Below are 25,076 nucleotides of genomic sequence, written 5' to 3'. Positions count from 1 at the left end.
TCGATAATAACTTTATTTCGTCGTAAAATCTTTAAATAGGGACGGACCGAACCGACCCCGTCTTAACGTTTATGTATATATAACTTCTCTCGTTTTGACGTATCGAAAGTCTCTCCTCGTCCCATTAAAAATATGACTAAAGAAGGTGAAAAATCCAACGTGTTGGCACATAGGACGTAACTCCTCATTATACGTACGCTCGTCTTCGCGCGCGCTTGTATGTATATATATATATATATATGTGTGTGTGTGTTTATAATGTAGTACAGAATATATCATTTTTCAACGGAACAACGTTACGTTTCGATATAACTGCGTAACAATAAGGAAACGCGAACGAATAACGCGCATTTGTGGAAAAAACGCGTATAAAAATCAGTCGAATGACGTAAAGAGGCAGTAAAATCACAAAAGTCGATCGTTTCGGGGTGGTCTTTCGACCGTCCACACGGCGCATTTCGTAGCGACCGCTTTCTCTCCCTCCGTCGCCTGGGTGGCCGGAAGTGTCACCGCTCCTCTACCGTCCACCGCCCACTTCCGGTCGGAAAGTCTTTGTCAGATGCGATAGGGAAGTTTGTCGGGTGCCGCCTTGAAGGACAACGCCGAACAGATCACTAGAAGAATCACTCCGGACGCCAGTAGATAAATGGACCACGAGAAGTTGCAGGAACCTGCGAAGGAACCACACAAATTAATCGTTGGTAGATACGATAAAATTTGCGCGTAAACGACAAAAGAAAAAAAAAATCGTTCCTTCACCGACATCCGTTAAAAAGTGTACGGTACGCGAGATATTGTTCTTCGTCGGGAAATCCTCCGCGCACTCGGAACCTACAGTAAATAGTCTTCCCGGTGGAAGATTTGCCCGAAAATTACAGTAGAGAAACCGTGGCATCTTCTCGCGAAATCGTACGGGATTAAGATTTAGAAAATTAACTTTAAAAAATAAATTTATTCGACGAGAAATTTGTAAATTTGGAAAGAAAACGTGCGATAAAAGAGGGGTGCTCGCCTTACCTAGACGATAAGCGTCGGAAGAGTCTCCGCAGGCGTCTTTAATTTCTCGACTGCTCCATCCGTTGGGATAAATGACGCATCCGATGGTTATCGCCGTAGCTGCAATTCAACGAAAAGAAAAGTCCTTAGTTTTTTCTTTTTGACTTTTAAACCAATTACGTCCACGACAAATGCCAAATCGCTTTCTCCGTCGCGCTAAGAACCACCCGGTCCACGTCTCGGAATAACAGAGAGGAGGAGTTGCGAAATGGAAAAGACCGGGTCCTTTCCTAATCTAATTTTAACCCGTTCGAGAGGAGGATTTCTTTTACATCCTGATAAATAGGAAGAAGTGGGATAGATAAACCTTTTCTCGGTTAGGCTATATCCTTCGTCTGTTCGAAAAACGGAACTCGACTTTTCCAACTTCGAAACTTCGGTAGTTGTAGCTACTTTTCTAAACGAGTCGATTAAATACTTTTTATTTAGAGTATCGAACGTCGCTTTCTGTTTTCGCCTGGAAATCGCGTTAGTTACAACGAAACGTCCTTAAACCGAGAAAGAAAGCCAAAAGAAACCGAGAGAGACTTCCTCTTTTCTCCTTTATTAGTTCCGTGTACTTAAACTAATTATTTTAAATGTATTCTTTCCCTCTGTCTCCCTCTCCAGTGTCACGTCTTTCCGTTACTTATCCGGGACCCCCTTTTAACTAAGTGGCAGAAAACGTCTAAGATTATCGAAGACGTTTTTTTTTTTTGTTTAATAAAACGCTGGCGTTAATCGAAAGGACGAAGTATTTATAAAAATGACCGGATGTGGAGAATTCTACGAGCGTATTATTATCGTAGAAACGATCCGTGGCCTTCGAAGGACAAAACCCAAATATAGAACGAGTTCCAAACGGAAAGGAATACGAAACACGCGAGAGAAAAATAACAAGAACCCCGTTTTAACGCTTAGGATTGAATATTTAGTAAGCGTAAAAGGCGAGAGACGGGGAAAAGTCGTCGAGACGAAGCGTTAATAGAAAAGACAGCGTTTTATTTCTTATTACAGGGAACGTTTAGTGGTGGACCGGCGCACGCCTTTTCGGTGTTCGGGGCGGAGTGCCCGTCGTCGCTTCCCTAAATAACAACCAGATTCGAATATCCGGCTTAAAAAAAAAAAAAAGAAAATTAAAATAAACAACGGGAATTATTCGGATTGCCCGCGGTTAATGGCGAAACGATTCGCCTTCCGACGCCATTAACCTCCCTCCTCCACCTTAACGACGGAAGCGTCCATTAAAATTCCTTCACCCGAAACCTTATTACTTAAAGGACGCGTAATTGGGCCAGTAAATAATTTCTCCACCCCCGACCTTCCTCTTTCACGCGGTTTTCTCCTCTTTTAGGAAAGATTAAAAGAAATCGAGTTGTTCGGTTCCATAAATTCGGAGAACCCCGGTCCAAACCGGAGGAGTTTAAACCGGAATAAAATTTCCTAAAATTACCCTCCGACTAAAAAAATAATGATAAAGACACGGAAAACGAAAATTCCGATTGTTAGCAGCGTGGAAATCGATTAAAAGTAATGGTTTTTGTGCGATAATCGAAACCTCTTGAACCGGTTCGAAATGTGAAATTTTTTCCTTTACGAAACGAGAGATCGTTTCACCTTAATAAATATTTTATCTTTATTAAATTAGAACGACGACTTTTGATAATAACGAATTTCTGGAGGCGATGACCGATCGAGATAAGAAAATCGAACGACCTTTAATCATTCCGAAAAAAAAAACGAAAACGCTAATTATTAAGAAAAGTCGGATCGAACGGTGTTCGGTATAGACTCAATGCAATACTTTTTATCGTAATTATCCTAGAAAAGTTCTCTGTCGGCCGATAAAGTGACTTCCGGCAAATTATTCTCCTCCCTCGTCTTCCTTATCGAAATTTCTCCATTCACCATAGGACAGACTTTGCTCCGGGTGTCTCTTCTTATCGGAATTCGAACCTTTTCCACGTCTTTTCGTCTTTTAAAACTCTCTTCGACCGAAATCTCCACCCCTGTTTATCACGCCCAGAAATTTGCTTCCGAGTGCCATTTTTTTTAAAATACTCTTTCCTCCCCGAGGGTTACGTGCAATTATATTTCTCGGTGTTAATCTCATCGTTCCTCCCGTCTTCTATTATATTCGAATGACGTCAAAAGAGACCGCACGTAATTTCTGAAAAATTTCCGATAATCGGAAGCCGGTTCAATTTTAAATCGGGGGGTTGAAAACTGGACGAAATATTAGATTTTAACTAGAGATTCGTACAAGAGGTGGGTCTTGTTGGAGTAAGGAAAGACGTTAGTAGATTAAATTAACGTAAGAGCCTTCGGCACTCATTACGCTTAACGTGTTACTTCCGTGAGTAGAATCGTCCCTTCCGCAATCGTTACGGAATATTTAACGCGACTTTTAATTGCTTTCTCTTATTATATTCAATAATTCAAACGGTGTTTATACTCCGCGGAACTATCACTCTGTTTCTTGATTCTCCTGGAGATTTATAAAGAGAAAACAAATATACAATACTTAAATTAAATACATAATATAAGAAAACTGATTCCTTCTCTATCTCTCTATCTTCTCGACCTTTCATCACCAAAATTTAATAGTAACAATGTTTACAAGTCGACCCCCCTATAACACTGTTGATTATTCCGTTTTATATGAATTCCATGTTGTACGAGTCTCTTAGATTTTACAAATACGTGAGCCGTTCACAGCCCGGAACACGTATTTGTAAAATCTAAGCTCGTACAACATGGAATTCATATAAAACGGAATAATCAACAGTGTTATAGGGGGGGTCTAAGTAAAAGTAGATTAGAGTTTTAAAATTTATTAATTATACTTTAATGTTTCCTCGTTTAAAAAGTCGAGAATCGTAATTTAGATAATATCTCTATAATTATTTCTTAATGCGACATTTTTAAATTATAACCGCGTGGATTCGGTGGTGTTTTTAACTGGTGAAGCCATCAACAATTTCATTTCATTGCAATTAAATATGGGATAAAATATCTGACAGATAACCCCCCGTGACTCTTCTGACATATTCGTATTCTTTGGAGATAATTTTCAATTAGATTTCGGCTAAATTTCGTCGATAACTTTTCAAATTTCTGCTTTCAAATCAGGAATTGTTCTTATTTTAGTGGTATAAATTTTGGACTTTACAAATCCCAATGAAAGAAGTTGCACGGTGTCATATTGCATGATCTCCATGGCCAATTTCGATGGCTGTGGGGAGAGATGAGCGGTCCGAAAGACTTCTGCCGCAACAATTCGGTTGTTTCGTGTGCCATTTGACAGGTGGCACCATCCTGCTGGGAGGCCACAATAAAAACTCCGATGTCATCTCGCGATAATGCTGTAAATACTACATTAACTAACTGCAATGTGCTGCTAACACAATGGCAGAAAAATAACGCAAAAAATTTAAATCCTGTGTTTATTTTGGGACACGTTTTCGGTCAAAAAAATGACCCTGAAGATTTTTACATTTTTTGGACTCGGGACACATTAAAACGTTGAGAAATGCAAAAAAAAATTCAGGGTTTTTTTCTTGATGTATGAATGTAAGTAGTCTATGTGTGTGTGTGGGGGGGTACGATTTTGTTCTCCCTCTCTGAAGCTTAATAAATTTCGTGCTTTTTATGGAAAATTTCTGCAATTTTGCAAGGAGGTTTGTGTATTAAAGAATCGACGCTATTAAATTTTGGTAGTTAAAGGTCGAAGGATGGGAAGATAAAGGTGGTCGTGTGTCGTATCTCGAATAGGGTCGAACTTAATGACAGTTTCCTGGTTGCCCTATATTCTGTTTACTGTTATAGCCATTATTACAGATGATCGACGAAAATTAAATATAAAAGATTATTACTGGAATTCTCGGGAAATCCTTTTCTCCCTTATTATGGATCAACACCCACTATGGGTTCGACCACTAAGGTTTTCTAAATGCCACCTTTAGCCCTAAATTCGGCTCGGATTACGAGTGCAAATCTACTAAAAAGTTTACATTCGTCCATAAGAAATTTTTCGAATGGTGGAAAAATACATTCGATTTAATTTTTAATGTATTGTTTGTCAAATTAGTTTTTCCAAACAAAATTATCATTTCTTTCTCGATTTGTCGAAGGGAATCGAATGGCAAAGGTTGCCGCGGGCTCATCCGTTTCTAAGAAAACTAAAAATATTGGAGAGAGGAATTGAAAATTAAATAAAGAGAACTTCAAACGTTTGTAGAAGTTTCTTCTAGAAATACAATAGTGGGAATTCAAACCGCGTAGGAGAGAGAAGGAGAAGTGTAATTGCCAGTGCCAAACTTGGCATAGAGAACTATAAGACTGACGCAAACCATTACTTCCTGTTCCCTCGTCCGTAACACATGAGGAACGTTTGCCAAAATCACCGTTTTTCGACTCCTAAAACACATTTTATATTCTCACGTCGAAAGCTCACAAATTCTATCGCAATTCCGATTAAAATTTTAATAACATTTTCATCATTTCTTTAAGAAAATATTATCAAATGTAGTTTGATTTTAATTAATTAATAAACTAATTTGTCAATTTTTAAATTCTTATTATTGAGTATTGTAATTTAAACTAATTACAATAGACCCCCTACAACACTGTTGATTATTCCGTTTTATATGAATTCAATGTTGTATGAGTCACTTAGATTTTACAAATACATAAGTCGTTCACAGCCCAGCACACGTATTTGTAAAATCTAAGTGACTCGTACAACATGGAATTCATATAAAACGGAATAATCAACAGTGTTATAGGGGGGTCGACTTGTATGTGGAAATGTTGAAAAAAAAATCGACGGGACTCGATTTATTTTAAATTTAATACGTTAAAATATACTCTATTTTATTAAAAAGGGTGTTTTATATTTTTAATTAAAAACCTGTAAATGCTAATAACCAGTAAAATCGTCATTAAATCCTTCCCTACTCGTAATACAAAAAACGATCCCCTTTATCTCCTCACTCCGTCCACCTTTAAACACCAAAATTTAACAGCAACGACCCTTCTAATATACAAACTACCATGCAAAAATTCAGAAAATTTCGACAAAAAATCACGAGAGTTATTAAGCTTTAAAGAGGGTGAACAAAACTAGCCACCCCCCATACATCCTAACATTCATACATACAGAAAAAATCCCCGAATTTTTTTCGTACCCCCCCCAAACACACAGACTATTAACATCAACACACATAAAGAAATTATTATATAATGTCTTATTCGGATAAGAAATTTCGGTAATTAAGACGAAACGACGAATGAAAATTCAAATTGAGAAATACGAATTTGTATTTTACCGACTGTAAAGAGAAAAATCGATATTTTTCGGTACGATTTCGATTCATTTCTGTGTGGAGACAGAAACTAATACAAATTGGTATATTTATTACTTTATGTATACGCTCCGTACTAATAAAAGTTTTATCGAAATCCGTTAAGCGGATTTGACCTAACGAGAATTTTAAATTATCTTTATTTTTGGACCGTTCGACTTCTTAAATAATTTAATTGGATCGGTTTTATAATTAGTGTATTTTCGATTTGTATTTATTTTTGCTAAACTCGATTTAATTATAAACTAGAAATGTATTCGACTCGGGTAAATTCCGGTATGGGAGGATGAATATTGTAAAATGCTTCGGAATTACGTATTCGTCGTCTTACCCCGACACGTATTTAGCGTACAAGCTTATCTAGTTAGCGATTATTTTTATTAATTATTATAATATGGCAAAAAGCTTAATTTTCGTAAGTAAAATCGTTATTAAGTCCGATACACACGATCCTCTCTATCTCCCCACCCCCTTGACCTTTAACCACCAAAATTTAACGGTATCAATCTCTCTAACACACAAACCCACCTGCAAAATTTCATAAATTTTCGGCAAAAAGCACGGGAGTTATTAAGGTTTAAAGAAGGTGGACGAAATCGTGCTCCCCCCACACGCATTAACATCAATAAATAAAGGGGGAAAAACCCATACTTTCCCTCTGTTATGTATATATACAGAGCTGGAAAAGTAAAAATAAATACTACACTAAACTATATCACAAAAAAGCCATTTCTTTCTTTCAATTTTATAAATTTAATTTGTTAAATATATTTAAATTTAGCTTTAAATGATAAGAGAAGAAGACATTTAACGACAAGTAACTGCGAACAAATACTTACAATTGATCTATTTTTCCGTTAAGTAACTTAAATAAATTTCGTCGTAACTCCGGATATTACGTAACGCGTTACAACACCGAAAAATCCTTATGAATTTTAGCTTCACTAGCGCCGTTTTCCCTCCTACCGTAGAGTAAAGAAGTTTTTTTCTTTATCTTCCTTATTACTCTTTCGTAACAAAATCTTAATTAAAGTAATAATTTTAATATTTAACCTCTTCTTTTCTTTCTTTTTTTTCTAGAATATTTTCCTTAAAAGACTTTAAAGAAATTAGCCTGCTCGTAATGACTTACACCTGGTCGTCGCTCGGGTGACACCATTAAAGTAACGATTATACGATAACAATTTATAGTTTTTCTCGCTTCCTTCGGACAGATTTTTCTCTCTTAATGAAGCTATTTCGACCGCAGAATATTGGTTACATTCTGATTTTAAAATTGAGAATAATTATCCTGGTATTAAGTTTTTCTTCTGGTTCTCTCTCGGACGACGGAATTTACTCTCTTTCGCGGTATCGAAATTAATGGCTTTTTACGTCTCTTAATTGCTAAATTTTTTAATTTGTTGAAAGAAACGATTCCGAACGTTTATACGACCGGAGCTAACGATATTACGGTGAAACGTTTACTAAAAAAAAAAAATTCCAATTAAATTCGGTAATAAAAACGAAATCGAATTAAAACGACAAAAAAAAAAATAGTCATGTCAGTCCGTGTTTCTACACGCGCCTTTACTCCGTTATCCAAATTTATCACCCTTTTCAGAAAAAAATTTCCAGCAACGAGTTGCTTAACTTTCCCGGCGACATTTAAAACTGCGTGTGTCTCTCTTCATCTGTTACGATATTTTATTTATATTTTTAACTATTATAAAATGACAAAAATCTTAATTTTTAGGATATAGATGGGTTCTATAAAAAAATTGTAAATGCTAATAATCGGTAAAATCGTTATTAAGTTCGACCCTACTAAAAACACGACAAATGACATTTTGAATTTTTCCTTTTATCTCCCCGTCCCGTAGACCTTTAATCACCAAAATTTAACGGCATCGACCCCCCTAATATACAAACCTCCCTGCAAAATTTCATAAAATTTCGACAAAAAGTACGGGAGTTATTAAGCTTCAAAGAGTGTGAACGAAACCGTGCCCCCCCCACACACACACTAACATCCATACATACAAGAAAAACCCCCGAATTTTTTTGCATTTCTCCACGTTTTAAGGTTTCCCGAGTCCGAAAATGTAAAAATCTTGGGGGTCATCAATTCTCATACCCGGTTTTTAATTTCTAATTCTTTCCTGCATTAATTCGCCTTAATCGATTTGAATTATTTCGCCAATTATAATAAAACGGCGGAAGTTATTTCGGACTGGTTAACAATAATCGATGGGATCTTATCCACGGTAATAATAGACTCCATACGTAGATAATAGAAAGACAGAATCTCGATAAAAGTAGAGCTTAGCAAAGAGCGGTGCGTGCAACAACAAATCTGCTACAAAACTAATAACGTCTAGACACTATGATTAATACCATTACATTTCTTATTTCCTTTGACTTTTCGTGACACCGTTCCCTATTTGACTCGACTTATTCTTCGTACGTACCGCGGATAAAACAAAAAATCCAATAAATTTAATAAGATATCGGTCGATTTTAAACGCATCGATCTTTCTTTTGTTAATAATAATATTCTATAAAACGTATACTAAAGGAAAGGGTAATAAAATCGACGTGTCAAAGTTCTACTGTAATTCATAAATTTACAGAACAAGCGATAAGTTACGGGGAATGAAGAGTTACGGATAACAAATTCGACGTTCGACGTTCACGTTTTATAGACGAAAACTTCGGCCGCAACTTCTGTATTATATTGATAGAAGAGATTCGAGTCACACGTTCCTTTGACATTACCAAAGTGGCACACCATTTGCTACGTCGACGTTTTGATTTTCGCTTCGGGGTGGAAATGGATTTCGTTCTTTGTGTCCGTATTCGACAAAAAAAAAAGGCGTTTCTTTTCATCACCCCGGGTCATTCACGTTCGTATTTTCGGTTTACTCCGTCGCGTGGATACGTTTGGGTGTTACGTATGCAATTACCACTGTCTTATTACAGTTTTGTTAATGTTTCCGGAGTAATTGCCTGTCAAATAACCACCTACTAATTAACTTTGATGAGTTATTATCATTTTTTTAAAAAATTCTTTACTAAATTCAATAACGAAAAGCGTTCGAATATTATATTTATATATATTTTTTTCGGTGACGTCGTTCGAAGTAATTGTCGTTTCCGGTTCATTTCGTAACAAAATAAGTAAGCAATTTTAATAAGACGAGGTTAAATCTATTATAAATAACCAGGTATTAAATTTAATAGACGAATACATCGGGTGAGGAAAAGGATTTCAATTTTTAATAACCGTAAATAGTTTGAAAATTTTAATTCTTACGTTACTTTTAAATTATATTTTAAAATGGAAAAGAGTTTTCCGATAGACTAAACATTTCTTTTCTTCTCTTTATGGACGATTTATGAACTTCCGAAATTTTTGACTTAGTATTTTGTCTATTTTCGAAACGATAAATTGTTTAAAATGATGATGTTAGATGGGGGGGGTTATTGCTTATTTTCCACGTCGACGATTAATCGATTATAATTATTTCCTTCTATTTTATATTAAAAAAAATATATATATAAAATAGATTTTTAGAAAAATTTCGTAAATGCCAATTTGTTTAATGATAGAGAAAACATTTATTCCTACAAGTAACAGTTGTTTCTTCTTACAGTATATTTATAAAACCAGATGACTTTAATCGAGAAAACAGAAAGTACTGTACAGTACTTATTAATGTTATATATAACGGAGGAAAGAAAAGTATGGTCAAAGGTCATAAACCACCCCCTCCCCCGAAAGATTTTTACATTTTTTGAATTCGGGGAAGCTTGAAATATCGAGAAATATAAAAGTATTCGGGAGTTGTATGGATGTTAGTGTGTTTGGGCGATTGATACTGTTAAATTTTGGTGGTTAAAGGTCGAGAAGGTGTGGAGATAAATGGGGGTAGTGTTTATCTCCGGTAGGGTCGGATTTAATGATGATTTTACTGGTTTTACAATTTTTTATGAAACCCGTCCCTACTCTCAAAGTTAAGCATTTTACCATTTTATAATAGTGTAGGTAATACTTGCCAATTAAAGAAGAAAACTTAAGAATTATTCCGAATTTCTGTATCTATTCGAATTGTGTAGAGGCATATTTTTTTTTTAAGGGAAGTGATATAAATAGAGGTTGTTTTTGTCACTTTTCGATTCTTTAAAGATGTTTTTTAGTTCCCGTTTCGAGTTAAGACGGCATAAATCTCCGTAAAGAATCTCGGATATTCTTCTTTTTCTTTTCTTAACTCGTTGCGATAGAAAAAAACGTTTTCACTAAGTAACAATAAACTATTTCCTTACCAGAATATAACATTAGAGTTTGAACTGAAGATTCGCACATTGGCATCCGAAAAATGCAAACTACACAAAACAAAATATTTGACTTTCCACGTTAAAAAGTTTAAAGACTTCTGAAGGAATACTTTGCAACTGTTACGACGAGTTCTGTATAAGTTGTACTGTGCCAAAATAAAGTAGTGTATAATAACAGGGACCATCGATGTTAAAAATGACTCATAAACGTGTTTCACCATAAATTTTCTTAAGAGAAATTGAAATTTTATTGAGGTAGGACCCAACTGATTTTAACAAACCTTTAGAGAGTATTAACAAGCTAAGGTTTATCACTCGATCCAATTAACGATTTCACTGATACATTCGTATGTCCTTGGCATATCTTTTGTTTTTTAATGCCATTCCATTAAAAAAAAAAACAACCCATTTTTACGAACAACGACGAAATGGAATTCCATGTCATTGTTATACGAGAAGTCGTCGGATGGAGGACGAATCTTCGTCCTGGGTAAAAAATATTCCCACAGATATGCTTTAAAATATTACGTATATAAAATAGTAAATATAAACGAAATAAGAAAGATATTTTATCTGGATTTTGTCAGTTTAAATCTTCGGAAATTATAATTATTCCTTTACGTTTTTATATTACTAAGACATAAAAAAACAATTACAAATTCTCTTAACGATTATTTAATCACGCTGGTATGTGGAGATGAAAATATAAAAAAAGGAAAAACGTTTTACACTGCTGGAAGAAAAACACGTCACGATTTCGAGTCCCTATGTCGTTCTGTGATTGGCCAAATCTCTGGACAAATATATAATATAACTTTCCTCATTTACAATTTTTTAAAGTAATTTTTTAACTTTTTATTATTCTCGTCTTACAGAAAGGGTCATCTTTTATTATAATAAGAATAAAAGAAATTCGATTAGATTTTCTTTAATGAATTCTTTTAAATTGCCGTCGAGTAATGACAGAAATCCGATACGCGCTACACCCCGATATTATACGGGTTCTATACTTGAAAGTTAATACGTATATTTGTTTATTTTTTATTTAAATATTTAAAGATTAAAAACAATTTTTTTTAACGAATTCGTAAAGTATAGCTTTAAATAATTGAAGATTTTTCATTGAATATTCCATTAATCGGTTAGTTTCTTTTTAAAACTGTGGTCATAAAATTTAAATAAATAATACATACGTACTGTACTTATATTTCATTTTACATAAATATTAAAGCGAAGCGATTGCAGTTTCTTTTTTTTTACCGAAGGGTTTAATTAAATTATTTAGTTTATTATTACGTGAGCAATTCTAGAAAAGAAATATTATTACAGACAGGCATCACATTCCGGCAATTTGAGGGATAGCTTTCGAATTTTAGATCTTTTCATCTTTGCATTTTTCATAAACTGACGACAATACGGTTGTCAAAAATATATAAAAGATATGATATAAAATTGATCTCCGTCTTACATTTTTAAACATTTTCCAACACGATGTCTTCTGTGTTACGTGTTGGACACAAAAAGAAACTTTTAACGTGTCTTTTAATTTAAAAATTGACCAGTTTGCATTCCCGTGAGAGAGACAGTACCAAACTCTTTGAATCGTTCCTAGTAACTTTGATTTATTGAAAACTGATTTAACTGCAATTTGAAAAAAAAAATTGTTTTTTTAGACCTCAAATCCTCCACTATGTCGTCCGTCTGGCTGTCTGTCTTTCTTTAATCTCGAGAAGTGAGTTAGAGGGACGAAATTCGAGGCCAGATGTGTAAAGCGTAGGGGTAGGAGGCATCTATACAAAGTGGAAGCCACGTTGTTTCAATTCAAAACGTCCCCAAAAATTTTAGATAGAAGACCGGCAAGAATCTATTGCTAACAGGAAAAGTATGATATACAGAAGAAGACACTACTAATTTGAGGTGGATAGCATATACTTTAAATTAATTAACATTACAAAGTACAATACAGTAAAGTTAAATTTAGAAACGTTTACTGTTTTATATTTTCCATACATACAAAGCTTAAATGGAGCGCAATGATACGGAATTTCATCCCAATTTAGCAATATCATCATCATCATCCTCATCATTATTTCGCCCAACCTCCGTAGATAAATCCAGAAATATCCAGGAGAATGATAACATCCGGAAGATATTTTAAAGGCTTTAAATGTAACTAAATTTGTTAATAATAAACTATATTAGTAAATTACATTTAATCGTTGCATGTGTTTATTTGTGCGTGACACGTAAACACGTGCCACCCGAAAGTAAACACCAGATATAGAAAGCTTAGAGATTAACTATATTCAAACTTCCGATAAAAACCGGAAATTACGTTATTTCAATTTTTTAATTTTTCCCTAAAAGGTGTTAAATAGATTACCGGCACGACTCTATTGCTAACAGGAAAAGTATGATGTACAGGGGCAAAACACTTCTAAAATCGAGAGCATATATTTAAAAAAATTATAGCCCGGCATTGTGTAAATGTCAATAAATAATTACTCCTCTATATACTTAATTATTGATCTATTTATTTATGTATTCATAATTATATTAGCTGCATAGATATAATAGATAACTGTTTATAAATACAAGTTTCCGTGAATCTGTAGCTCGTGTCTGGTCATCTTGTCACGATTTACTCAATTTTAAATTATAATACACGTAATGATAACGAATAATTTTCGTTTTAATTACAAAAATTACACTTGACGTTTACACAAAGAAAAGCTTGCAAAATTGACCGGAAACACGAAAAATAAAAAGATACCACGACTGATATTTACAGGTTGTTTGTATTTCTTTTTCTATTGAATGTTGTATAGAGAAATATAAGATAAATGTTATTCGTGTGCTGCAGTCAAGTACTGATGGCAGAGCGATTAAGGCCCACCAATATATATGGGTATAAAACCACTGAACCTGGATCGTGACTTTGCGCCTCACTAACAGGCATAGCTGTTGTTTAACAGTCAATTAATAACGTTTCAGGCTCCAGTAATGCACGTACAGTGTTACGGCAGTAGGCGTATCCTATGGCACCACAGTGAAAGGTTGCATTGAGAAAGTTGAGCATCTTACCCATTTAAGATCAGTCACAACCAGCACTGACAGGTAAATTGATTGACCTTTGCAATGGCCTTTGTTGTCAGAATGGATGTATCATAGACATAGAAGAACGTGTGATGCGACAAGGTACTGTACATTTTCATCTCAGTGAACGGTAAATACCCGAGACTGTAGCATTTAGACCACGTATGAAAACCTGGTGTTTTCCAGCAGATTTCGTTGCAATTGCCTAGTCTGGTGTGATTCACAGTTACATTTATCCTTGCACCATTCTTTTTGAAGAAGCTACTCTCAATAGACCTGTAACACTCTCTGTGACAGTCCAGAGATACCGAAAGATGAAAAACATTTTGTTTCCCAACTGCTATAGTGACAATGCCTCCATTCTTCACTTTGATGCAGAATCCTTTTATACATCAGACGCTGTATACAACAATTTCTTCAACATCATTTCTAATAACAGAATGATTAGTGGTGCATTTCCTATCGCTTGGCCACCTCGTTCTCCAGATCTTAATCCGTTTGATTTTTGGTTATGGGGACAGTTAAAAAAGTGTGATTTATCGAGAAAATGTAGCATATTTGGAAGTCTTTGCAAAACAGCATTACACTGTAAGCTATTTCAGAAGCATCACAGAGAATTGGATTGAAATAAATCTATTTCAATCCAATTCTTTGTGATGCTTCTCAAACAGAAGGCAACGCAACACATGGGCGATCTGCCAAGGAAAGGGTGCCTCCGGGACTTTTACGGGAAACTGGCTCCTATTTAGGTGTTAGACAGGTAGAGAAACCCGGTAAAATCCACTTCCTCAGCCCACTCACGACCAACTTCTACTGTTCAGTGGTTTTATCCGCAAGATGGGCTACAGAGAAGGTTAGTTATAGAAAATGCAGGTTTACACCTACAGAATAAAACAGACATTGAGTAGTAATACCCCTATATCTCTAGGGTCTATGCGTAAATGGTATTGTCTCGTATAAATGAAAAATTTGTCGCTCGCAGTGCCAAAAGTGCCGTAATGGTCAGTTTAGATACTACAATTTCGGAAATGTCTTTCGCACGTTCCGAAATACCACCGCGTCAAATATAATTGTATTTGGACTGCTAAATATCATTCAAGACAGCGTTGAATACGGTTACTTTAATTACAATCACCGGTATTTTGTAAAGATAAAAGGCAGGAAACATTCCAGTGAATCGACAAAGTCAAAGACACTGAAGATAAAGAAACGTAATTGGACGAAAGGAGAAAAGCAGCTGCAGAAGCCAGTTAGTGAAGAAACTGTAACAATAATTAAAAATATATAGAACAAAAATAATAAGTACGAAAAGAATTTGAAATATACAGTATAAAAGATAAGTTCTAAGTAATGGTTTCTTTGCGACTTGCCTTATTTAATTTCATGGATGAGTTAAAAAGAATTTTAAATTAAAATAAAGAACAATACAAACGTTTTAGTGGTGGAAATTGTAGAAAGTGTAATTCCTCGAAGATCTGTAAGTATAAAGAAGCAACTTACAAACTTGTTAATCGAAAGATCAATTTTATATCTTACAAACGACACGAAAAGATGAAATTCTCATAACAAATATTACTAAAATTTTCAATATGACGGGATTAAATTAATGTAAAAAAAATTGTTTTTTATTCGTTAATCCGGCGACATCATAAAAATTCGAAATTAATATTGTTAAAGCTCTGTTGAAGATAATAAAAAGAAAATTTGTAATAAAACAATAAATTATTAATATAAATTCAATATTTAAAAGTAAAGATTAAACCACAGATTTTCGAACTTCGGAAGGGATTTTTCCAGAGATTTTAAGCAAAATTATTTTCTAAGAGTAGAAAATAAATTAAATTTTGTGTTTTTTTTTTCTTCTTACAGAGAATCAGTTTGGTAAGATTTTCGTATAAATAAGAAAACAAAACTGCAAAAATTAAAGGAAAAAAAAACTGTCATTAATAAAAAGTCATCAGGTTCATTGTATCGAATAGACAAAAAAGCAGGTAGGGATTGAGAATGACAGAATGGATTTTTTCAATACAAAAAAATCTAATGAAAGCCGAACACATACCGGCACCATCTAAAGAAAAAGAAAAGACATTTTACTTTGCACCAATTAAGAGGGTGAAACATAATAGCTGAAGAAGAATCTTTTTTTGCAAAAGAACAAAACTAGTTAAGGAATTTCGACGTAAATCATTTCGATTACTATTTGATAAATAAATAAAAATTCCTTTATAGTTAGAACTGAAAATTAATTAACGTTTACAAGACGGCTCGTTGCGAACATGTTGTACCCTTATATCGATACGGTATATAGGCTATACGGTACGCAACGTGTTCACTAAGTGGGACATTATAATGCCTCATATATGCATTAAGCGTATTAATTTCGTATTTAGTGAAGAAAGAAGCGATACTGTTAAAGTTTATTTCGTTTTATTTTGATTTATTGACTATCCGAGGAAAAATGCAATAGACAAAATATTGAAATTGTCAGACAGGAGAGTTCTGAAAAAAAAAAAAAATATATATTGTTAGAATAAACAGATTTTGAATACAATGGAGACAAAGAATATCGAATATTGTTATTAGAGAAAAGCTGGATAAAGGAAAATAGAATCATCGAAAATATTGACAAAAAAATAAAATAAATAGAAGCTGGTTTACACCAGTGTATGCTGTACAAAGGTGTAAACACAGGTATACAGGTATATCCGTATTGTACTGCCTGTACGCATTGTTCAATGCGTACAGGATTATAATAATCCGGGAATAACTTGCAAACTACCCGGATTATAATAATCCGGGTAGTTTGCAAGTTCAAAACTAATTGGTATGCGTGTAGTATTTAAAAATTGACCGGTCGACCTCTCATATTTCGTCACGTGTATTCCGAGTTTGAAATCAAAAAGAAGATATTAAATCAGACATTGGGCTCGTTGATTATAAAACATTACAAAGAGATTGTACCGGTGCAGTACAGACGATTGTTCATCTTCCACGTCGTCCGATACTGGCAGAAAATGAAGACGCTTTATTCTCATTTACAATGGAAACGAAGAAGACTGCATCGTTTAAAAATAAAATAAAAGTGGGTAGTGTTACATTAGACAAAGAATTAAATTGTCAGAAATTAATGGAACCTTCGCTTCTAATTTACGAAGGCTTTTGAATGGTCTCGGCCCCATTCGAAATGTAGCGAAAGACTTTTTTCGGTACTTGGTGCATTTTTCTCAAAAAACACACTTTAAAGAAGTGAAAAATCATTATTTATTTACATATTAATTAAGATTATTTAAATCTGAATACAAGATAATATCTAATTTTTATATTTTCTAGCAAATATATTCTATTGTAATTTGATAATCCCATTTGGACGGTGGTTATTTTAATTATTCGGGACTAATGGTCTCGAAAACTATTTAAAACTTAAGAGATATTCCGTATTCTAGATAATAAACAGTTCATGGAAATCGCAACGTTTTAGAAAATTCAATAATAATATTAGCGTATAGAATTACATTGTCTGTAACAAAAATATTTCGACGACGAAACACTAGAAACAAAGCTTATTACACTAACAAACCAAAGTACAAGAGCCATTAAGTTATCGCTAACAAATATATTACAGTCGAAAATCATAAGGGAATAACGAAAATTATCATTCATCGTCAACTTAACCCAAAGGCATACAATTTCAATACTGTCTCCATCAATTTATCAGACAAGAGAAATCCTTGTTGGTGTATTTTCAGACGATAAATTTCCTGTTTTTTTCACTTAATTGAAAAATATTATTTCTATTAATCATTCTGGAAATTTTTCGTCTATAAAGCAATCGTTCCTCCATTTATACTGATCGACTCCACGGTTGCATTGGACCCGTTGTAAAGTCTATAATGCAGTGATGTTTCAATTGATCAAAAAATTCTAATCTGATCTCCTCGACTTCGCGTATCGATTTCTGTAAAGCGATCGACAGAATCTCTTTCGACTGGAAAATTTGTGAATCCGATCATCTTCAATTTTGTAAATTTGAGTTTGAGACACCGGATAATTTCATTCTTTACATTGAATTTATCTTTAGTTACGTCGAGTCTCGCTTGGCATTCGACTTTTTTCGCTTCTTTCAGTCAGTTGGAATCAACAATAGATGTATCGTCTGTCGGAATATCTTTTCTACCCCTCGTCGATTTTTGTGGCAAATGTACTTTGCTCTCTCCCCTTTTCCTAACTTCGTCTTTTGCAACTGTTCTTCGTTCTTAGTCGATCTCTTTTGTCCATCTCTTCTTGTTTCTCTGGTTCTTTGTATCGACGAAATCGTCGGATGAGAAGCTAATTTATTTTCGTCAAACAAATTTATAACACATCCAGTCGTGTATTTGGCATCGAAGTAACAATAAAAATAAGATTTGTGAAATTAAATAATATTACTCTATTATATCTTTATTAATCGTTTGAAAGATTAATAAGGATGTTTTTATCCTCGTTATATCCACATATTTATGATTTATAGTTAAACTATTTTCCTACTATTTACCGAACCATTTGTATAAATGAATATTCATTAAAAATAAAAGTAAACATTTGCATAAACACGAATAAATACTTTAATCGGACGAAAAATATTCCGTTTTATAATTACTCTTTATAATTTATTTAGAAATAATATCCACATAATTTCCCAAATAAAATTACCGTTTTTTTCCATGTCGTTTATTTTAAACAAACAATACAAACACTTTTTTAAAACGGTTAATATTTAATTACCTATCTCAAGAAGAAGAAGAAGAAGAAGAAGAAGAAGAAAGTTCCTTACCAATTGATCCGTATTCGACACCAAAACTCATTTCGTTTGTTTTCTGTTCAAAATGGGATTAGGGGATTATTTCCGTAGATTAATTGTTGGGTTTAACATAAGTATAATAAGTCCTATTTACTTTTTAACCACGTTGTTTTCCTACAAACAAAAACAATCGACAATAGTCAACAGAACTCATTTTTTACAATACAAATCTACGTTACCGATCTTCTCGTAACCTAGTAGTGTATCTAAATATAATAGATAAGTATACTTAAAGTGTATTAATTTAATATTTACAAGTGTTTCTACAATATTTAGAATAAAGCGAAAGGTGAATAATTTATATATCTTCTTTACAAAAGAACGATTGAATTTGAAGATTATGAAAAGAATAAGAGGAATATTTTAAAAAATGATTTTAATTAAAGATGATCGATTATCAGTTTTAATTAATCGATCGATTTTTAAACGAATTTTTATAAAGGAAAAAAATTCGTAAAGATGAGAAAAATCTAATAAACTAATTTAAAATGTTTTAGTAACATTCGAATATTAATTAATAATCATTAAAAATTTAAAATGACAATAATATCGATTATCTTTTTCTCTCGGTAAAAATTTGATTACGTTATAAATATTAAAATAATTAATTCAATTATTACATTTTCCATCGAATTATATCTAATTGTATTTAAACCGAATACAATTTAAGCAGGGAATAAATAATAATGGAAAGAACCATTAAAGAAGATTGAATTTTCCCAATGTTATCGAAGGTTTTCGGAGAGAGAAAGAGAAAGACTTCTTTTTTTTGAATATATAAAAAAGAACTTTATTCCATGGAGAACGAATTTGGAGAGGAAAGATTCACTTCTCGACTTTTTAATGCCTTCCAGAATTAAGAAAAAAGTTTAACAGATTTTTATTTTCGTTATATAATAAAGAGTTTAGAAGACTAAAACCGGCGTAATTTAAACAACCTTGTGTCTAACTTACATTTATTAATAATGTAGAAGTTTACAAAAAAGGCAGCACGAGATCGTTTCTGGGACAGAAGGACGACGTCTTAATTTAAGGCGAAGGTCGATAGACAATCGACGTTAACGTTGTAACTGTGTCTTTTTCTCGCTTCTCACTCCTTTCGTCTTTTAATAAATTATTCGGTTTAGGGAAATTTAACCCAATTTCTAAATAAGGGGGAGAGGATTTTGTTTGAAAGACCGCATTTAAATGCAAGAAAAAGGAGGGAGGAAGGAAGAATTTCACTTATTTCAACGAGAAGAATTGGGTAAAAAGTCTTTTCTAAGTAACTAGACTCGTCTTAACAAACCAACTTCGGTTTATTTTTACGGCAGCGACCAGAAATAATTTTATTAACCGTTTACAGAAAACACTTTAGAAAATAGAAGGCGAGAATAAGAAAAAAAAAAAAGGTTTTCCGCTCGATACCGATTGACGGAATCGATGAATAAAAGATGAAAACCGCCAACAATCGAACCGAAATAAAGGCGTTTCGCCAACCTTTTCGACTGTTAGCGACAGTGGCGAGGTAATAGAAGGTCCGGAAGCCAGACCCCGTGACGTAACAGGCGGCAATCTCGTAAATCGTCAATTCTCGTAACGTTAATTCTTTTTATTTTTTTTTTTTTTAATTTAGATGGCTCCGACGCTCGTTAAGGCGTCTAATTACCGATTGGAGAAAGAAAAAAAGACGTGGGTTCACATCCGCGTTAGGAAACGAACAAAATTAATGAGACGAGAATTTTCATTCGCGCGCCTCGATCAACGTTTAAATTGTTAATGACGATAATATTCTGGGAAATTGAGTCTGCGAAAATGATTTGATTAATTAAACGCATTATTGTAGGCTGATAAGTTGATTACTCGGTCGTATTTCTATTAATCTAATTTAGTCCAGTTAAAAAAAAAATAAAATTTTTGTTAGAAGAAGCGGGCAAAATAACTTAACGTATCTGTTTATCGATTTCAAAACAAAATTAAGATATTAACGAGGTTGAGGCCGAAGTTTTCGTCCGTAAAACGTGAACGTCGAACGTCGAGCGCCGCTTACAAAGAGGCGCTCGACGTTCGACGTTCACGTTTTACGGACGAAAACTTCGGCCGCAACTTCTTCATTTTCTTTTAATATATTGAATAAAAACGTCCTTTATAAAAGTAATTTGAAATACGACGAAGACACGATACTTATCGATCAATTTTCCGCATTCGAAATAACACATCTTAGAAAACGTTTGTTTTTTTTTCGGTTAATTTAAGAGCGTAAACTCGAAATAACGTATTTGAATCCGTAACGCGATAAAGAATTTTTTGTTAAATAATTCGTAAATCCGAGTGTAATCGTTAGAATTGGTATTGGGTGATCGGGAAAGACCGACGAGTTACGAGGCGAAGCTTACGACGGACTAAACGGGGGCGAGTAACCCGGTGGTACAGTACCTTTGACGTCACACCTCGTAGTATTGTTGGCCGGCTTCCAACTCCTTCCCGATCCATATTTTCGAATCGCACGGACTACTCTCGTCCGATACGATTCTACGTTTCGATTATTATCGCCATTATTATAGAATAATATAAATTTTCACCAATCCGGAATAAGATTAGAAAAAAGTACGGAAATTTCTTACGATCGAAAACAGACTTAACGGAGGCAAAAAAAAAATGGTTTTCTATTTTCCATTAATTATAATTGTTTCTTTCTTCCACCCTCCACGCGCTCGATCGACGTGACGTAACGTCTAAACCAATCGGCGCCCGTTTGGCAAATCCTTCGGATCCGAGGGGAGACGAAGTAATTCTTCGCTTTCGCAAAACGGCCGTCTGTCGACCGACCGGCGGAGGTAGGAAAAGACTTTAGTTTCGATCGGTGGGGGCTTAAGTATAGAGACGATGTTTTCTCGCTCGACCACCCTCCGTTAGCCGTGTTGCCGTCGACGGAACTTAATCCCCGACGTCGAAACGAATTCGTCGAGTCGAATCGAAATTACGTCACAGGACGAGTCCGGAGGGGTGCACCGAGCCGTAAATACCCTCTTGGCACCGGACTTCTTCTCTTCCCATTTCCCGGAGAGGAGGAGGGGGGATCGTAGTCCATACGTTGGAGATTAACGAAGGAGAAAAGGAAATCCTTCCCCTTAAGTCGAGTATCGTCGAGAATATTTTTCCGGGTCGATTAAAATCTGTTTATAAATGTAAATCGCAGTTTTAAAAATTCGTATTTTCTGTCGGAAGAAAGAAAAAAAAAACCCCATTTAAATAGCCCGAGGTGATACCAATTTCCAATTCATAAAAGTTATTGTTAGAGTGAAACGGCGCGTGTCCGTTTGCGCTATCGTGTTGTTTACGCGGAGGTAGTAAATTAATTTAAACCGAATATTTGAATATAAGATGGTAAACATTAATTCTACTCGTTTAGGAAAAACAAACGAACTTACCGAGAAAAATCGAACAGAAATTTATGTAAATATAAATTTACTTTTTCGGCATCTTTCGGATTATTTCGTCTCCACCTTCATCGCTCTTTCTATTCCAAAAACCTACGTAAATTTTTATCTTTACCTTTTAAAAATTATTTTTGGAAAACACGAAATAACCACCCGAAAATAAAGAAAAATCTAATCATAACGGAAATATAAAACGAAAGTTTCTATTTAAAAAAATTGCGGAGAATTTAAAGATGCGGAGGAAAAAAAAGAAAACCATCAACAGTTGTTTGTTATTCATGAAATATTCGAAACACGACAGATAAAAAAAAATATATTCGCAGTATAAATATAACCGCAATAACGCAAATATTCCAGGGAAACCTGTTTTATCTAACCGGATCCTTAAAATTTATTACTTCTTCTTCTTCCCTATTACTAAACTCCGATTTATTTCGCGTTAAAAGGTAGAAAAAACAAGGTTAAAAAGGAGAAATCTTCCGCAACGTCGGGCCATTAACAATAACTAAAAGCTTAAAGAAATATATATATACATGTGGGAATGAAATTACTACAGAAGGAAGATAAATAATTTGAATATGGTACACGTTTCGGGCGCTCGCGTAAAATACAATTAAAGGATGATGGGCGTTACTCCGATTGCTTTCATTTTTTTTTTTTATTATAAGAATTAATCTTCCGATATTCTATCGAACGTTTACTACTTCCTTTTTCCCTATTCTTTTTGTTATTCAACAAATCCTGCGGGAGATAAGACGGGAAATTGCCAAAGATTTTTAGGTGGAAGAACTTTTACGTCACATAAGTATTCAATCGTCTTATTTAATATTCCATTGGCATTTTAACTTTAAATTTTATTAAAATATTTTTAATAACCGGAGAAACATCGGAGAGTTTGGGATAGAATATTTTAATATCGGCCGGGAACGAGAGATAAATTTAATCACACTTTATTAAATAAGTCGTTCTCTCTAAGTTATTGTTAATTACGCGTCCGATGGCGACGTTTAAAATGTCGTTCTCTCTCTCTCTCTCTCTCTCTCTCTCTTCTTCTCGCCATGTGTCGCTTCTGTTCTTAATAAATGCCCTCTAACGATAAATTTCCATCGCAGATTAGGGGGTGGTCTACGCGCCCGTCTTCCCCTTCCCAGTTCCGCTAAAGCCGCAGCCAACGTTTAACTTATAGGGATGTCCCGCTTAAGAAGACAGAAGCCGGACATCGGTCGTATCCGACGTTGATGGATCACCGCTCGGAAGTAGAGTACCCCTCTATCTGGGAAGTGACGTCACATTACTATCGGTAAACGATCGTCGGTAGTGAAAAATTCCGTTTTTGTTTCTTTTCCTTCTTCGTCGCTCGTTTCTTTTTCTATCTATTTTGGCATTAAACTGTCATTTTTAGGTGTAGACTTTTGTCTTTGACAAACGCGTTGGGGAAGTGTTATCGGAGAGATTCCGCTTTAAACAAATTTAACTTTTCCGTCACGAAAATTATTGGCTTTCTTATTCTTATCAAAATTTCACAATTTTTTTTTATACATTTTACCACGAAACTTCCGATATATCCGGTTATTCGATATTTAAAAAAGTACGATTATTATATTAAAATAACGAGAAATTATTTATTGTTACACGGTCACAATGGGGGATGCAATTTTTAATCATATTTTTAAATATACGCTCTCCACCTCGGTACCGTCTTGCCCCTGTATATAATACTTTTCCGTTAGCAATGGAGTCTTGACGGTCGAAATTATTGGTAAAGAAATAAGAAAGAGTCCAATAAGCGAAATACAAAGAAGTGACTTTTAGGATTAGAAAGACAAACGCTTTCGGCCACACATTATCAATACGAAAAGTGTTTTCGTCGCGCAAAGACAAGCTTTTTGTAATACTCGACATCTGTTGCCTTCGTTCATACGTAATGTGACGGATCTTGGCAGTCGATACCGGAATATAAACCTCACTGCAAACGTCTCTATTTTATATATTAAAAAAAAAAGTGGAAACGATAACGCCAAACGACTTTAAAAACGTGGTTTGGAATTTGTTTAGAAAACGGTAGCGTAACTCTATAAGGAACGATACTAGAAGAGACATTGTTACTTAACGTAGGGTGCCACCACCATCGAATCTTTCCTAGCGATTTCCGTCAGATAAATATTAAATTTTTTTTTTCCGCCAACGCGTACTAAGACCATTCGCGGTTATTGCCCGAGTAATTACGGTTTCCGCTTCCGCCTAGTTACGTATTTATGGTTAACGTAACAAAGTATACTGTTACCGAGACGATCGACAAACCTCTCTCCCGGCGGTTAATGCCGGTATCCTACGGAGTGGGTGCTTTTATACTTGGTTTAATTTAAAAAATCGATTGTATTTTAGAGAATCCATCTCCGTGTATTTGGAAAAAACGAAAGAAACTTGGCTTTTAAGTTTACCTTTCCGACTCGACGTACTGTACCGCGGGTACTCCGTCCGGGAGAATTGCAAATGGCAACCGGATCGGAAAAGAAATTTAAAAGAAGCGCAAATCGTGAGGATTGAAACGGACACGGGAGCGAGGGGGAGACTCACCTGCTAACAGCTGAATCATGCCCAATATCCTGGCCGTGCTCTTGGTCAATACGTCCGAGATGCAGCAGGATGCGAGCGCCGTGAAGGCGGCCAGCAAAGAGATGGCCGAACCCACTCCCACCGCCACGGTGACGATCTGCCACGACACGCTGGGGATGTCCGAAAAGGTAGTGTAGCGTCCGCACTCGTACACCATGACCCAGTCGCCGTCTTCACCCAATCGCGGGTAGACGCAGCGACGAAACGATCCGAACGTCACCTGCGTCCGGTTGAAGGAGGTGCCTCGCAGCCAGTAGGGACTATAGAAACCCACCGAATTGAGCACCGAAGCGATCAGGGACAAGACAGACCACAGCAATCCTACACCCGTGGCGGCAACGGGCATTGTGTTCACCCGGGACCATTCATCGCGCACTGTCTTATAGGCAC

At 34.9% G+C, this 25,076-nt stretch overlaps 1 protein-coding gene across 2 annotated transcripts; it reads right to left on the bottom strand.

Annotated features, from left to right (window-relative positions):
• LOC111623354 (LHFPL tetraspan subfamily member 6 protein-like) lies at positions 1–25,076 on the bottom strand. Of its 2 annotated transcripts, none has more exons than XM_023365901.1 (3): positions 24,648–25,076; positions 1,018–1,116; positions 1–671 (listed from the first exon to the last, which is right to left on the bottom strand). In XM_023365901.1, exons 1-3 carry the CDS (start codon positions 25,030–25,032, stop codon positions 556–558), a joined length of 600 nt encoding a protein of 199 aa, XP_023221669.1. In that variant the 5' UTR covers positions 25,033–25,076; the 3' UTR covers positions 1–555. The 2 variants fall into 2 exon arrangements, with proteins under 2 accessions (XP_023221669.1, XP_023221670.1); XM_023365902.1 differs by lacking the exons at positions 1–671; positions 1,018–1,116 and adding exons at positions 14,031–15,076; positions 15,247–15,289.

The sequence above is a fragment of the Centruroides sculpturatus genome, unplaced genomic scaffold, assembly GCF_000671375.1.
Source record: "Centruroides sculpturatus isolate CEXI.00-Female unplaced genomic scaffold, Cexi_2.0 scaffold220, whole genome shotgun sequence".
In the NCBI taxonomy this organism is placed as follows: domain Eukaryota; kingdom Metazoa; phylum Arthropoda; class Arachnida; order Scorpiones; family Buthidae; genus Centruroides; species Centruroides sculpturatus.
The sequence above is the reverse complement of the archived record's forward strand: the minus strand, read 5'-3'. Positions and strand labels throughout refer to the sequence as shown.